General features: G+C 41.3%; 1 protein-coding gene across 14 annotated transcripts in view; it reads left to right on the plus strand.

The window, feature by feature from the left end:
• Positions 1 to 14,380, plus strand: part of MYBPC1 (myosin binding protein C1) — a 96,546-nt gene that overhangs the window by 75,768 nt on the left and 6,398 nt on the right. For all 14 annotated transcript variants that reach the window (XM_067009985.1, XM_067009979.1, XM_059081930.2 and 11 more), the window contains 5 exons: positions 2,422 to 2,510; positions 5,320 to 5,515; positions 8,476 to 8,615; positions 12,073 to 12,232; positions 13,370 to 13,506. In XM_067009985.1, the coding sequence (XP_066866086.1) occupies positions 2,422 to 2,510; positions 5,320 to 5,515; positions 8,476 to 8,615; positions 12,073 to 12,232; positions 13,370 to 13,506 (722 nt within the window). The remainder of the gene's footprint in view (positions 1 to 2,421; positions 2,511 to 5,319; positions 5,516 to 8,475; positions 8,616 to 12,072; positions 12,233 to 13,369; positions 13,507 to 14,380) is intronic.

The following is a 14,380-nucleotide window of genomic DNA, read 5'->3' on the forward strand; positions in this document are numbered from 1 at the left end:
GAAAAACTTTAATCTTTGAAGCAAAAATTAAAATTATGGAAAGCTGGTATCCACCATCATGGACTTAGCAGCTTTCCAATACTTAAAATCTTTTCTGATGAAGTAGGTGGTGATAGTAGCAAATGTAATTTTTTGACATTGAATAATGCAGTATTTCAACACTTGGACAATCTGCATAATTCATTGAAGCAATATTTTCCAAATGACCAATGCAAGTTAAAAAAAATCATGCATGGGTAAGATACATTCAAAATGGAAGGCAGACCAATGGGGTTTAATGTAACAGATATGAAAAGTTCATAGAAGTTTTCAGATTCCGTACTGCAGCTAACCCTTAAGAAATTACAGCTCGTGTTTTAGTGTAGAATCAAAGAGGGATACCCACAATTGTCTGAAAAGTTTATTAAGATATTCTTCCTGTCTGTGTGAAGACAAATCTTATTCATGTACTTCAACCAAAACAGCATATTGCAACAGATTAGAGGCAGAAACAAAGTCCAGCTAGCCTCTATTAAGTCAGACATTAAAGAGATTTGCCAAAATATAAAATAATGCCACTCATATCACAAATTTTTGTTAATGTAAATATGGTTGTTTTCATGTAAATGATATTTATGTTATTATTTTTCAAGCAATAAATATATAAGTATTTCAAAATTTATTGTTTTAATTTCTAATATGGTAAGTAGGATAGATACAGTCCACATAAACAAAAGCTTTGCGGGGCCTTTGATGATTTTTAAGAGTGTAATGGGATCCTGAGACCAAAAAATTTGAGAATCGGTGCTCCAGGGCAAAGAATATCGGGAAGGGTTCTGAACATCTGGGTCTGGACCATGTTGAGCCACAGACTTATGGTGTGACTGCCTGAAACCTTTTGGGAGTAGGTTAGGGGATGGATGGATGGATGGATGGATGGATGGATGGATGGATGGATGGATGGTAGAAAGTATGAAGCATGCATATTTTCTTAGTAGATTCTGGAGATAGACTATGAAAGCTGAGTCCTGTTTCCTTCATTTATTAACCATGTGGTCTCAGGCAAGGGACTTGATCTTCCTGAGCCTTAATTTCGTCATCTGCAAAACGGATACAATAATAGTACTTACCACATCAAGAGGTTGTGAGAGTTGAATAAATTAATCCATGTTATTTGCTGGCCATGTAATGCTGGCCACATAATAAGCCCTTGGTATATGTTAGCTTTTATTATGATGATGGTGTAATGTGCTACAGAACCTCGCTGAGTCTCCTTTTCCTCCTATGTAAAGTTAGGGAGTTAGTTAGAGGATCTCTCAAGTTCTCTTCCAGCTCCAGCATTCAGTAATCACCACCGCTACCGTCATCACCATCATCTTCCCCTAAAGTTTATTGAGCATTTACTGTTCTCAGCCATTATGCTAAACGCTTTATATGGGTGACCTTATTTAATCCTCACTACAATGCTGTGAATTAGATGCTGTTATCATCCCAGTTTTACGGAATAGACTGAGACCAGATCTACCGTCGGATCTGGAACTCAAACCCAGGTCTCTCTGACCCTGCAGTCCATGTGTCTAAGCAGAGCATAGGCCCTGGAAGCTGATTCCAGGTCTAATCCTGGCTATGTCACCTTGGGGCAAGTGACGTAAACCCCTATTGCTTTAGCTTCTTTATCATAAAGTAAAAACAGTACCTGTGTCATAAGGTGGCTGTGAGGTTTAAATTGGTCGCTTTGCGAAAAGCATTTACCCCAGTATCTGTTCCATTCGGAGCCCTCAAGTGATGACCCACCTTATCCCTGTGAGCCACGAGCCTTGATTCTCTGCTTCTGATGGGTTTACAGCCACATGTTCTAGTATCTTCATGGTGTTTAATTAATGAACATTAATATACAGTGGGCTAGGGCTGCCTATTATATACTTCACCTTAGTCATAAAGGGAGAAAGTTACCATCAAATTCCAACATAATTACATAAATAACAAGTGCTAGGTGCTAAAGCATTTTTTATTATTATTTTCTGGTGAGAAAAAATGGGCAGTCCTACCAGCTAATGTGGTGACTGTAGATCTTTTATGGAATGTTCATTGGAGAATATACTCACTGTTAGAAACTAAGAAAACAATATATAAGGTCCTAAGAGAAAATTTAGTGTTTTTCTATAAAGTTGCTTTAGGTTTATAATAAAAATAGGAAGTTGTAGTAAAATTAAGGAGGTCAGGGAATAATCTTGTTGAGTCAAACTGTTAAAACATCTCTCCCTGAAGGAAACATTTGGAACCAAAGTTACCACATATAATCTGTTAGTAACCCAACTAAGATTTTACTTCAGAGACATGAGCATAGGGAAGTCCTGGTGAGTATCATGACAAGTATGCATGTAATGCTGCTTCCAGTGTATAATACTGACTGCAAAACTACACTCTTCTACTGTCATTCAGAGGCTCCAAAGATTCGCATCCCAAGGCACCTAAAGCAAACCTACATCCGCAGAGTTGGAGAAGCCATCAATATGGTTATACCTTTCCAGGTAATAATTCAGGGTCGCTCATTGTCTCTTTCCCATGCTGGGGTGTTTAAGGAGTAGAGGGAGGGACTTCAGCGTTTAAGTTATTTGTGATTCAGAATTTCCTCAGAGGAAGAGCAGGAAAGGATGGAGGAGATTTGGAGAGTGATTAAACAACCTCCTGCTTTACAAGTACAGAAATCTATAAAACTGTCATAGATTTTCCTTCTGCGTGAGATAAATGAGACCTAGTCTTGTCTGAAGCTCAGGGACCACAGGGGGCCAGAGAGGAAACACCAAGGAGACACCGAAACAAGAAATGCTTAAAGAATCTTTCTGGTTCTATTCATCTGTAAAACTGCTCTTCCTTTTAAGTGAAGTTCTTGGTGTAACATTCAGGAAAACAACATGTCCTTACTTCCCATGATTAACCCAAACCACACTCATATCACCCAAATTCCAATGAGGGATAACTGAAATTTGAAATTTTGATGCCCGTAACTGAAATAAATGAACATTGTTAAATCATCGCTCCCTCCAAAGAATCTGTTGTTTATAAGATTAACTGGGCTTTGCATATGATAATCACTTTTGCGCTCTCTCTCTCTCTCTCTCTCTCTCTCTCTCTCTCTCTCGCTCTCTCTCTCTCTCTCTTTCTCTCTCTCTCTCTCTCTCTCTCTCTCTCTGTCTCACACACACACACACACACACACACACACTGTGCCATTACCTCCTTACTCATTTGATTCCTTTTATGCCTCTAAACAGTGCTGTTCAATAGAACTTTCTGTGATGATAGAAATGTTCTGTGTATGCAATGTCCAGTATGGTAGCCAGCAGCCAAATGTGGCTATTGAGGACTTGAAAAGTGCAGCTAGGAACTAGGGCAACTGGGGAAATTAATTTTTAATTTTCATTAGTTTTAGTTTACATGGCCACATTGAGCTTGCAGCTGTTACGTCAGACAGCACGGCCTTAGAACTAGAGTTTAGGTCTCTGCAAACATTTGGATACACACACACACACACACACACACACGCAGAGCTGGTTCAAACACAGGCTCTCATGAAAACTAACCTAAAGGGACAGCCAGTCCAGGCCATTCTCATGGCACCTGGGGCCCAGCCTTAGAAGAGGCAGTTAGCTTCTACATACACAGCACATGAAATCAGAACGGAAGTCAAGGAGGATGTGAGTGTGAACACAGCAGAGGAGGAAGGCGATGGCTTGGAAAGGTTCCTCCCACTTCTGTCCTCCCACAGCCTAAAAAAAAAAAAACCCGGAGCTGGCACAAGGCAGGCACCCGGGACCCAGCCCCAGCCCCAGCCCTGGACGGGGGCTGAATCAGCCCTCTAGTTGTCAGCAGCTAGGGCTAATTCCAGTTCCCAGATCTTGTTGGGAGTGGGGGAGTGTATTCAGCTCTGTCCCTGGGTCTGGGAGAGGAGAGAGCAGGAGAAGAGGGCCCTCATAGGTATGGCATCCCAGGGGCTGGTCAGCTACCAGGAAGGGGGTGATGAGACTAGTATGTCACGTTTGTATATTTATGTAACCTGTAAAGTTCTCGAACCTTTTCTCATTTGAGCCCCAGATACGCCTTGTGAGGCAGGAATGGCAGATTTCCTTACCCCCCTTGAGAAGGGAAGAAACTGACATTCAGAGAAGTTCAGTGACTTGCCCAAAGTCACACAGCAAATAAATGGTAGTGCCGTGAACAGAGTCTATATCTCCAGACACTGAATCCAGTGCTTTTTTCACTCCATAAGTTATCAGAGAACTCAATTTTTTCCCCCAGTAGTTAATAGTAAATTGTACACTTAAGGAAATGAGACCTGGAACTATTTTTCCCATCTTTAACAATATTGTTCTCTACTTCCCATATGCACATCTGAGCTCCTGCATCCATTCTTCAAGCCCTGTGGGGAGGGGTTTGATGTGTGTCTCTCACATGCCTTAGCAGAACCTATCCACAAGCCACATTAGGAGCCCATGGGAAGGCTGTGTGTTACCCAACAGAATTAATGCTTGGTTCCTGTCTGTGGGGTGAGCCCGGGTGCTCAGGAATCCTAGGAAGTTCCTTTGTAACATAAACTGACACTCATGTCCTTGAATGAGATTATAGTTACTGAAAGTCTGCTCTTAAAGAATGGTTTCAGCTGCTAGAGAGAACAGAGAGAGAATTACAGACAAGTCTGAAATGAGCAACACAGTACAGTGGAACAATAATAATCATTAGCATGTAGATGATATTAATGAAACACCTCTGCAGTGGGCAGAAGCTTTCTAAGAACTTCAGTTGTGATACCCACCCTGAAGAAAGGTACTCTCGTTCCATTTTACAGATTGGGAAACTGAGGCAGAGAGTTTAAGTAACTTGCCCAAAGTCACACAGCTATTAAGTGGTGGAGTCAGGATCCAAATACAGATTCTAAGGTCCCAGGGCCCATGTTCTGAACCATTAGGCTGTGATGTTCAGGCTTTGGAGCTGAAGAGACCTGGCTAGAAGATCAGGTTCCAGCACTTAGCTGCAAGGCCCTGTGCAAGTCATTTAATACCTTTATCAAAAAAAAAAGAAAAATGAGGATAATGATACTTATCCTGATGTGAAGAGTAAGGGAAGTTATAAATATCGTGTACCTTACATACTACCTTGCATACAGAATGCAATCAATGGGCAATAGTGAATATTACGTTACCCACCACCAGACCATTTTCCAACCTTGCCTAGGAGGGGGTAAGCCACTGCCCATTTTTTTAATGCTGAAAAAAAATCTGGAGACAGTCTGATCCTCTCCCACCTCTACTTTTTCTGTCTTTTTTTTTTTTTTCTTTTAAGGGAAAACCAAGACCAGAATTAACTTGGAAGAAAGATGGTTCATGTATTGATAAGAATCAGATCAACATTCGCAACTCTGAGACCGATACAATCATATTTATCAGAAAAGCAGAGAGGAGCCATTCTGGGAAATATGATCTGCAGGTCAAAGTGGAAAAATACGTCGAAACTGCATCCATCGATATCCAGGTTGTTGGTAGGTTTGGAGGAGGGAACTAGAACATTCTATATGGAGACAAATTGTCCTTGTTAATAAGGCAAGAGTCCGAATTTCTTCTGTTAGGCTGGCTCTACAGAAAATTCCTCTTTTTAGAATTTAAAAAAATAGGTAAATTAGGAAGATTGGTTAGCATTTTAGAATAATTTTTCACTGACTAAAAGGACAGATCATGGGAGACTTAGGGCATATATAGTAAAGAAAACTAATGTATGTACTTTCTAGTGAAAACTATCAGTACTGTTTTACAATCCAGTTCTCTCTTACTCTGTTTCTCAACTCTTCAATGATAAACCTATTTTCCATGTTGAATTCTTGCATTAAGAAAACATTATAGGGGCTTCCCTGGTGGCGCAGTGGTTGAGAGTCCGCCTGCCGATGCAGGGGACACGGGTTCCTGCCCCGGTCCGGGAAGATCCCACATGCCGCGGAGCGGCTGGGCCCGTGAGCCATGGCCGCTGAGCCTGCGCGTCCGGAGCCTGTGCTCCGCAATGGGAGAGGCCAGAACAGTGACAGGCCCGCGTACTGCAAAAAAAAAAAAAAAAGAAAACATTATAGATTCTAGATATAGTTTAACATGTTTCTTACTACATTTAAAATTTGCTAGTAGTAACGTTAATGGAGAATGAAGAATTTTTATTAAATGTACGAAAGGTATACCTAAACAGAGTTAAACAAAGACTGAATTGTGGTTGGTGGTGCAGGGCTTAGATACTTACCTGTCCAAACAAAGTTAGTTCTTACTTGTTTCCACAATTAGGACAATAGAGGGAGGATCTCTTACAAGTAGACCCTTCTCGCTTGAACTGTTCTATAATTTTTGCAATGTCAAGAAATAAATTTAAGAGCAGAGTTAGGAGAAGCCTTGTCTCCAGTTTTATGATTACAGTTTAGCACATGTGCTAGAACTAGAGGTTCTCTAACCAAAGGGGCAGCTTCCTGTGGCAAGCCTTCCCTTAGGTGAAAGGTCATGTCCTTTAAACTGAGCAATCTTTTCGTGCTGACTAAACTGTCTTGATTTTTGTTGAGTTGAAGGGAGTGTTGCGGATGTCCTGTGTGCCCTTGGGTCTGGCTTGGCTCCATTTAATTTAATTAATTTATTTATTTTAAACAGCTTTACTGGAGTGTAATTGCTTGACAATGGTATGTTAGTTTCTGCTTTATAACAAAGTGAATCAGCTATACAGATACATATATACCCACATCCCCTCCCTCTTGCATCTCCCTCCCACCCTCCCTATCCCACCCCTCTAGGTGGACACAAAGCACCGAGCTGATCTCCCTGTGCTAGGTGCTGGCTCTATTTTAATGGAAGCCCTTGTGGTTGGGTCTGGAAGAGCCTTGCCCTCTGAAACACGAGGAAGGACTTTTTTATTTTTCCTACTTTGCCATGTAGTGACTTTACCAGGTAGTTACGAGTGCCTGGTGCTGTCACTCACGTGCTCAAAGTTCAATAAATAGTAACAATTAGTATCCTACTTATTTTATTCGTCCCAAATTTCTGTTTCTGCCATGACTGTAAAGATCTAGCCATTTACTGTTGGGGAGCAAGTGTCTGAAAAGCCAACGTGAACTTTGAAGACAAAGCAGACCTGGGGTGCAGGTGAGAAGTTGAACTGGGAGAAGACATCTGTCTGTAGGACAAGTTGGTGAAAACAGGAGATAGAAAACTGTGGTTGTAGAGACTCGTTGTTGGTAATTGTAGAAAGGAAGTGAGGATTATCCCTGTGGTTTCCCTCCACCCCCGGAGCCCACGAAGACTGCATATTAAATGTCGCTTAAAAGAGAGAAAGACATGACCAGAAAGCACTCTGATATTTATTCTTTTCAATCTGACATTTCAAATAGAAATAATTCTAGTTGCATTTTAATACCTGAAAAATATTTCAGGACAGAAAGGGTACTGCTTGCACTGCAAAGGATAACAGATGTGAAATTTCCCTGAAAAAATTAAGAAGTACTATGCAGATACACAATATGATTATTGTCCTTCCTTGAACCTCTATGCATGTTTTTTTTTTGAGGGGTCTTCCCAATGAAGATTTAGTTTTCTTTTTTATTAATTATTTTTTCTTGAAGTATAGTTGATTTACAATGTTGTGTTAGTTTCTGCTCTACAGCAAAGTGAATACATATACATATATCCACTCCTCTTTAGATTCTATTCCCATATAGGTCATTACAGAGTATTGGCTAGAGTTCCCTGTGCTACACAGTAGGTTCTTTTTAGTTACCTATTTTATATATAGTAGTGTTATATGTCAGTCCCAACCTTCCGATTTATCCCTTCCCCAAGTTTTCGTTTACTTGACTTTTGGCCTTTCTGAATGTTACTGCAATTTACTGGAAGGTCAGAGGTCACAGAAATTCATGGTGCAGAAAATAAAGTGGAGAAAGACTTTATTTCTTCATTAATGCATTCTACTTCCATAAAATGGAAACACTGATAAATACAAATGAATCTTGGAGGGAGAGATGGCAGAGGAAGTAAGTTTTCCTCACTCCCATTAAAGGTGCCTTTTGAGTGCAGCAGAGGACCTCTCTCACAGACTGTGGGCTTCGGGCCTCTCACCGAAAGCTGGAGCTACACAGCCCAGGTAGGCTCTGTGATTTCAAGTCTAGCATCAGCTTACCTTTCCCATTAGGCAGGGTAGCCTGTGACTCACTGCCAGTAGTTGGCCCCTGGAGGGATGGTTAATGATGTTTGAAGTTTCATTTACATTTTCTCTTCAAAATCCTTTTCTTTCCATGAAGATGAAAGTCAAAGGTTTCCAGATAAGATTAGTAGGAGTGCATTGTACTTCTCTGGAGAAGAAGAATGCAAAAGAAACGTGGGTAGAAATACAGGAAGAAAAGGACATTTTAAAATATCCTCCTATAACAAGGTCTAGGTTGGGGGGAAAGTGACCTCACAGTGATGCCATGAATTCATCCTACAGACCGTCCGGGTCCACCCCAAGTTGTGAAGATCAACGATGTCTGGGGAGAGAATGTTGCTCTATCATGGGTACCACCAAAGGATGATGGAAATACTGCCATTACAGGGTACACGATCCAGAAGGCCGACAAGAAGAGCATGGTAAGGTCTGGCTTTCTCTGGTTCAGCAGCAGCAAAATAACATTTCACCAGAAGTAAAGGGGGAAGCATGAGGTCCTCTCTGGTGAGGAACTCATGAGGGTCATGGAGAAGTGATGTGGCACAGTGGAAAGGGTAAAGCCTTGGGAGCCACTAAGAGTTGGACTTGCATTTCCACTTAAAACCACATACACGTGGACAGTCACTTAACCTCTTTGATCTCCATTTCCCTCATCTGTAAAATAAGGACACTGATGTTTACCTCGCTCGTTTATCAGGAGGCTAAAACAGGGACTCCCCTGGCGGTCCAATGGTTAAGACTCCATGCTTCCACTGCGAGGGGTGTGGGTTCGATCCCTGGTCAGGGAACTAAGATCCTGCATGTCACGCAGTGCGACCAAAACAATATAAAGCAACTGGCAGAATGCTCAGTAGAATTCAGTAAAGTTATTCGTTCAACAAATATTTACTCACTCTGGATTCTGACTCAGATCTGCACCCATGCAACTTCTTTCTCCTTGTAAAATGAATGCTGGTAGCGTGGACTGATGTCGTTAAAAAAAAAAAAATTCCAGTTAGAAAAGAAAGGTTCTAAAGGTAACAGCATATGCAAAGGTCCTGAGGAGGAAAAGCGTTTAGAGTATTCAAGAAGCAACTCAGTTGGAGTACGAATGATTATTATCTGTGTTTTATAGATGAGGAAACTGAGGCTTAAAAGGCTAAATAACTTGCTGGAGATCACCAGATTTTAAATGTTAAAGTCTAAGTCTTTCTAAATCAGAATCCATCCACTACAACTACCATTGCTCTACCTGTAAGTCAATGAATGAATAAATGAATATTTGGACACAGAATGGCTTGGAGCCACTATTCATTCTCATAGGAAGAGTAAAACATCATACCAAATGATACTGATAGGAAGTCTGCAGGCATTTACACTACTAGATCTCAGTAAGAACTTAGGGTATATGGTTACGTTGGATTAACAGAAGGGGAGAGGGTTGGAAAGAGCAGTCTAAGTAACCGGAAAGGATTTCAAGCCTTGCCTTTCCATAAACTATTTCTAGCATGTCTTTCCCCCCACCCCTGGGTGGGCGTTACATGACAAAATAAGACTTGGCATTTAAAGAAACATGTTTCAGGGCTTCCCTGGTGGCGCAGTGGTTGAGAGTCCGCCTGCCGATGCAGGGGACACGGGTTCGTGCCCCGGTCCGGGAGGATCCCACGTGCCGCGGAGCTGCTGGGCCCGTGAGCCATGGCCGCTGAGCCTGCACGTCCGGAGCCTGTGCTCCACAATGGGAGGGGCCACAACAGTGAGAGGCCCGCGTACCGCAAAAAAAAAAAAAAAAAGAAAAGAAAAAGAAACATGTTTCAGCCAAACCTGGACAGCTTGAGAGCTAGATCAATGGATGACTTTGCAGGGGAAGTATTGACAACCTTGGATTTCCTTAGCAATGAGGGCTCTTCTTTGGACGTTGGTCCAGACACTGGCAGTGAATCCAGGGGTACCACACTGCCTGCAGGTGCCTCCCCCATTCTTCCACCCCCCACCACATTGACAACAGTTGTCTTCTCAGGTATCTAGTCAAGTCCAGCTGAGCCTGCTGCCTCGTGTGTCTGAGGTCTGAGGTCTGTCTGCTGACAGGAGAGGAACCCCAATCCCATCCCCTTGTGTTTATGGTGCATGTCAGCAGGGGCAGACCTACAGACCAGAAGATGCTGACTCTGCTCAGTGCACTTCCACGGAGGTCACCACACCACTATCTCACTATGGCTACAGATGCTGTTTTTCACTTAAATTCCTACAGTCCTCTATACCTTCCATAAACATTGTTTTCATGACGTATGCCAACACATTCATTTATTCACTCATTTACTATTTGTTGAGCACTGTTCTAGCTGGTGGATCAAAAACTAAAAGACAGCTCCTGCTCTTGGACCACTCATAGTATAAGCAAGCAGAAAGACATAAAAGCAAATGATAAAACAGTATAATACATGTTGGAATAAAGGTTTGCATAAAGCGCTTTGGAAATAAAGGAGAGCATAACTACAATTGTCTGGTGTCTTTAAAATGTCCCAAATATCGAGATGATCACGGCCCCTAAAAGTTGCAGGGAAGATCGTTTTACTTTCTGAAATTTTTTGTCAGCAAATGTATTTTCTCAATTAGTGGTGCTAAACATACGTAGTACAATGTGGTTTTCTACTGGGGGCAAGATAAACTTTGAAACCACTATATTTCTTGACACGGTGAGGAAAAAGTAAAAAAAAAAAAAAGAATAATATAGCTTTAGCTCATTCATTCATTCCTGTATTCAATGAACATTTATTTTGTGCATGCTACCTACTGTATACCAGGTGCTGTGATAAGGCACTGGAAATACAGGGGTGAGAAGAAAAGCCCATTTTTACCATCACTGTGTATCCATTCCAGTGGCGGAGGTAGCAGATAAGCAAGTAAAATAGTAAGTATGTCATATATTTAAGGTAACAAGTGCTGTGAAGAAAACGTAGCCAGGTTAAGGTGAAAAAGTACGACCAAAGTAGAGTGGTGAGAGGGTAAATAGTAGAGGAGGTAATATCTGAGCAAAGAATTGAAAGAACCTATGGCAACAATGTTAGGCAAGTTGATTGGGTGATGTTAATTTTTGTGATTTAGCTTCATCTCTCCCTCAGAATAGATAAGTTGGCATGAAAATTCTATGATTATACTTCGTCATACAAAAGATAAATAGGCAGGTAGGTAGGAAGGTAGATAGATGACAGACACTGCACAGTAACGTAGAAAATATGAAGATAGTAGTTGACGTTGACCATGGAAATAATCAATAACCAATTTACTGTAAGAATAGAGGAGAGGACTATAGCCTGGCAGATAGCCTCTCAGGGATACATTCCTTCAAGGTTTCCAAAAGAGACAATTCAGCACATACACAGCAAATCATTATGACCTTGGTGCCTGAGGAAGGGAGCTTTAGCACGGAAGGAGTACTAGCATTGATGTCCCAGGAAAGGAGGCATTTATCTGGATCTTCAAAAGAGACCTTCTTCACTTCTGGACAGTGCATGCTTTTCTTTAAGTGGTTAAAGCAGATGTACAATGTATGTTTATTAGGCGCCCAAACAGGCTGTTCTAGGTAGCATAAAGTTTAAGTTAAACCACATATAAGCCAGAATGACTTCTTCATACCTCAATATATGAAAATTTCTTCCATCCACATCTAGGGTAAATGAATCTAATGTGTAAATGAAGATTAAATTACGTAGTCAAGTGTAAATCAATTGTAAAGCGTTAAACAAATTAAATACATATTTCTGTTACCCTCAATATAAAAATTAGTGCTCTTTTTTCCTCTTAGTTAATGCAACATCCCTGTTATTTATTCTAATCAACAGGCGAAATAGCTGTGTATTTTTAAGTGATTTTCCTCAAATTATTATTGTTTTTTTTTTTCAGGAGTGGTTCACTGTCATTGAGCATTATCACCGAACCAGTGCCACCATTACTGAACTGGTTATCGGAAACGAGTATTACTTCCGGGTCTTTGCTGAAAACATGTGCGGCCTCAGTGAGGATGCAACAATGACAAAAGAGAGTGCCATGATTGCCAAGGATGGTGAGTTGGAAGCGGGCTGGACAGCTGGGAACCTTGATTTTCAGTGATGAGACAGAGAAGACAGAAAGAAAAAGAGATGTGGTGAAAGGGAATAAGAATACCATAAACACGCATTTAAAATTATGGTAAAAGGAGGGCTTCCCTGGTGGCGCAGTGGTTGAGAGTCCGCCTGCCGATGCAGGGGTCATGGGTTCGTGCCCCGGTCCGGGAGGATCCCACATGCCGCGGAGCAACTAAGCCCGTGAGCCATGGCCGCTGGGCCTGCGCGTCCGGAGCCTGTGCTCCGCAACGGGAGAGGCCACAGCAGTGAGAGGCCCGCATACCGCAAAAAAAAAAAAAAAAAAAAAAAAAAAAAAAAAAAAAAAATTATGGTAAAAGGAGATGCAGCCACAGGCCAGGGAATGCTGGCAGCCGCCAGAAGCTGGCAGGGGCAAGGAACAGGTTCCCTGATACAATCTCCAGGGTCAGCGTGGCCCTGCCAACCCCTTGATTTTGTATTTCTGGCCTCAAGAACTGTGAAAGAATAAATTTCTGTTGTTGTAAGAAATAAAAAATAAATAGATAAAATTATGGTAAGAATGTCCAACCAAAATGGTAATCTTACAAGTAAACTATTTTTAGGAAAATTATATTATGATTGCATTTTTTTAACGTACAAGCTTTCATTCATGGCAACATCTGGGTAGTGGGTCTCTCAATGGTTAAAATCACAGGGGTAGGAAGAAGTCACCATTTACTTTTAGAGCTTGGGTTACTTTTATTCTTGGACACTTTCAAGGATGCTACACATGAGAGCCACTTTTCAGTGAAAGGAGAAGTTGGATTCCACCCCTGTCATTTCATTTCCTCATAAACCGTGTCCTTCCGGCCCTTCCTGGTTACTTTCACGTTAAAGCACATTGTTGAGCAAAACACCCAGACACTGAATTCTTCCCAATACTTATTTCAGTTCCAGATGACCCCTCTGCCTTTCTTTCCTGTGTGTGATGGGCTGTACATTGGTATCCTTCTGAATGAATGCCCTGTGGCCTTCACACATGTTTTTCTAAGCTCAGGGAGGTTTTTAATGTGAGTCAAGTATGCTAAGAATAATATATTCTCAGCCCAATTTGTATATCTCTAATGCTTGTTTTTAAGGTAAAATCTACAAAAATCCAGTGTATGAAGACTTCAATTTCACAGAGGCGCCCATGTTTACTCAGCCATTGGTCAACACCTACGCCATAGCTGGTTACAATGCCACCCTGAACTGCAGTGTGAGAGGAAATCCTAAGGTACCATGTTTTGGGATTTTTCAAATCACATTGATTAAATTTAAAAATTAATCCCAAACTCCCTCATTTATAATCGCTAAGTCATAATTATAAGTAGTAATATAAACTGACCTTCTAACTGCTATTTGTGTCTTTTTCTGGGATGGGGGGTACAGGTTGGTGGTATTGGTGGATAATTAAGGACACTATTTAAATGTAGAAAAAAATATTTATATTTCTTTACTAACTAAGGGATACTTTCTAAGGAAAAATCAAACCACTTATTTTTAAAAGAACTGAGAGATAAAGAGATGGAAGGAATATTGTGTCACCTGAAAAATTAGATGGTGATATTGATTTATCAAGCTTTCTGTAATAGTGTAAAGCAAATAACTGTACTATAGTGCAAGGCGGAATACGAATGTACAGTGATAAGGGTACAGAGTACCGGGAGGGGAGAGATCGCATCTGACTGAAGAGATTTAGAAAGGATTTCAGGTTTCATGTTGCTGGCATTTGAAAAGAACAGCAAATTAATGAATGTTGCCCATAGAGCTATCTATCCCTGGGTGGCGCTGAGAGAAAGTGCCCTAGAATTTGGAAAAATTGCAAACAGTGATATTTTTCCTGCATATACCATGAGCAGAAATAGAGACGTCAAAGGGAGGAGGCAGCCTGAGGGTGGGAGGAAGATGCTGAATTCATGTTTAACTGGAGGTGATGTTGCTACATTCAAGCGAGAATGACCGGGAGGCGAGGAGAGCATCTCCAGAGCTTGGGAGAAAGGCGAGGGCTGTGACTCTTGGTTTGGGTGACCCAAGCATGGGGACGCTACATCCCACCCCTTGGAACCAAGGCTCTAGAAAGGAATATCCAACGAAAGAGAGTAGTGAAG

Source organism: Kogia breviceps, chromosome 12, assembly GCF_026419965.1.
Source record: "Kogia breviceps isolate mKogBre1 chromosome 12, mKogBre1 haplotype 1, whole genome shotgun sequence".
NCBI lineage: Eukaryota > Metazoa > Chordata > Mammalia > Artiodactyla > Physeteridae > Kogia > Kogia breviceps.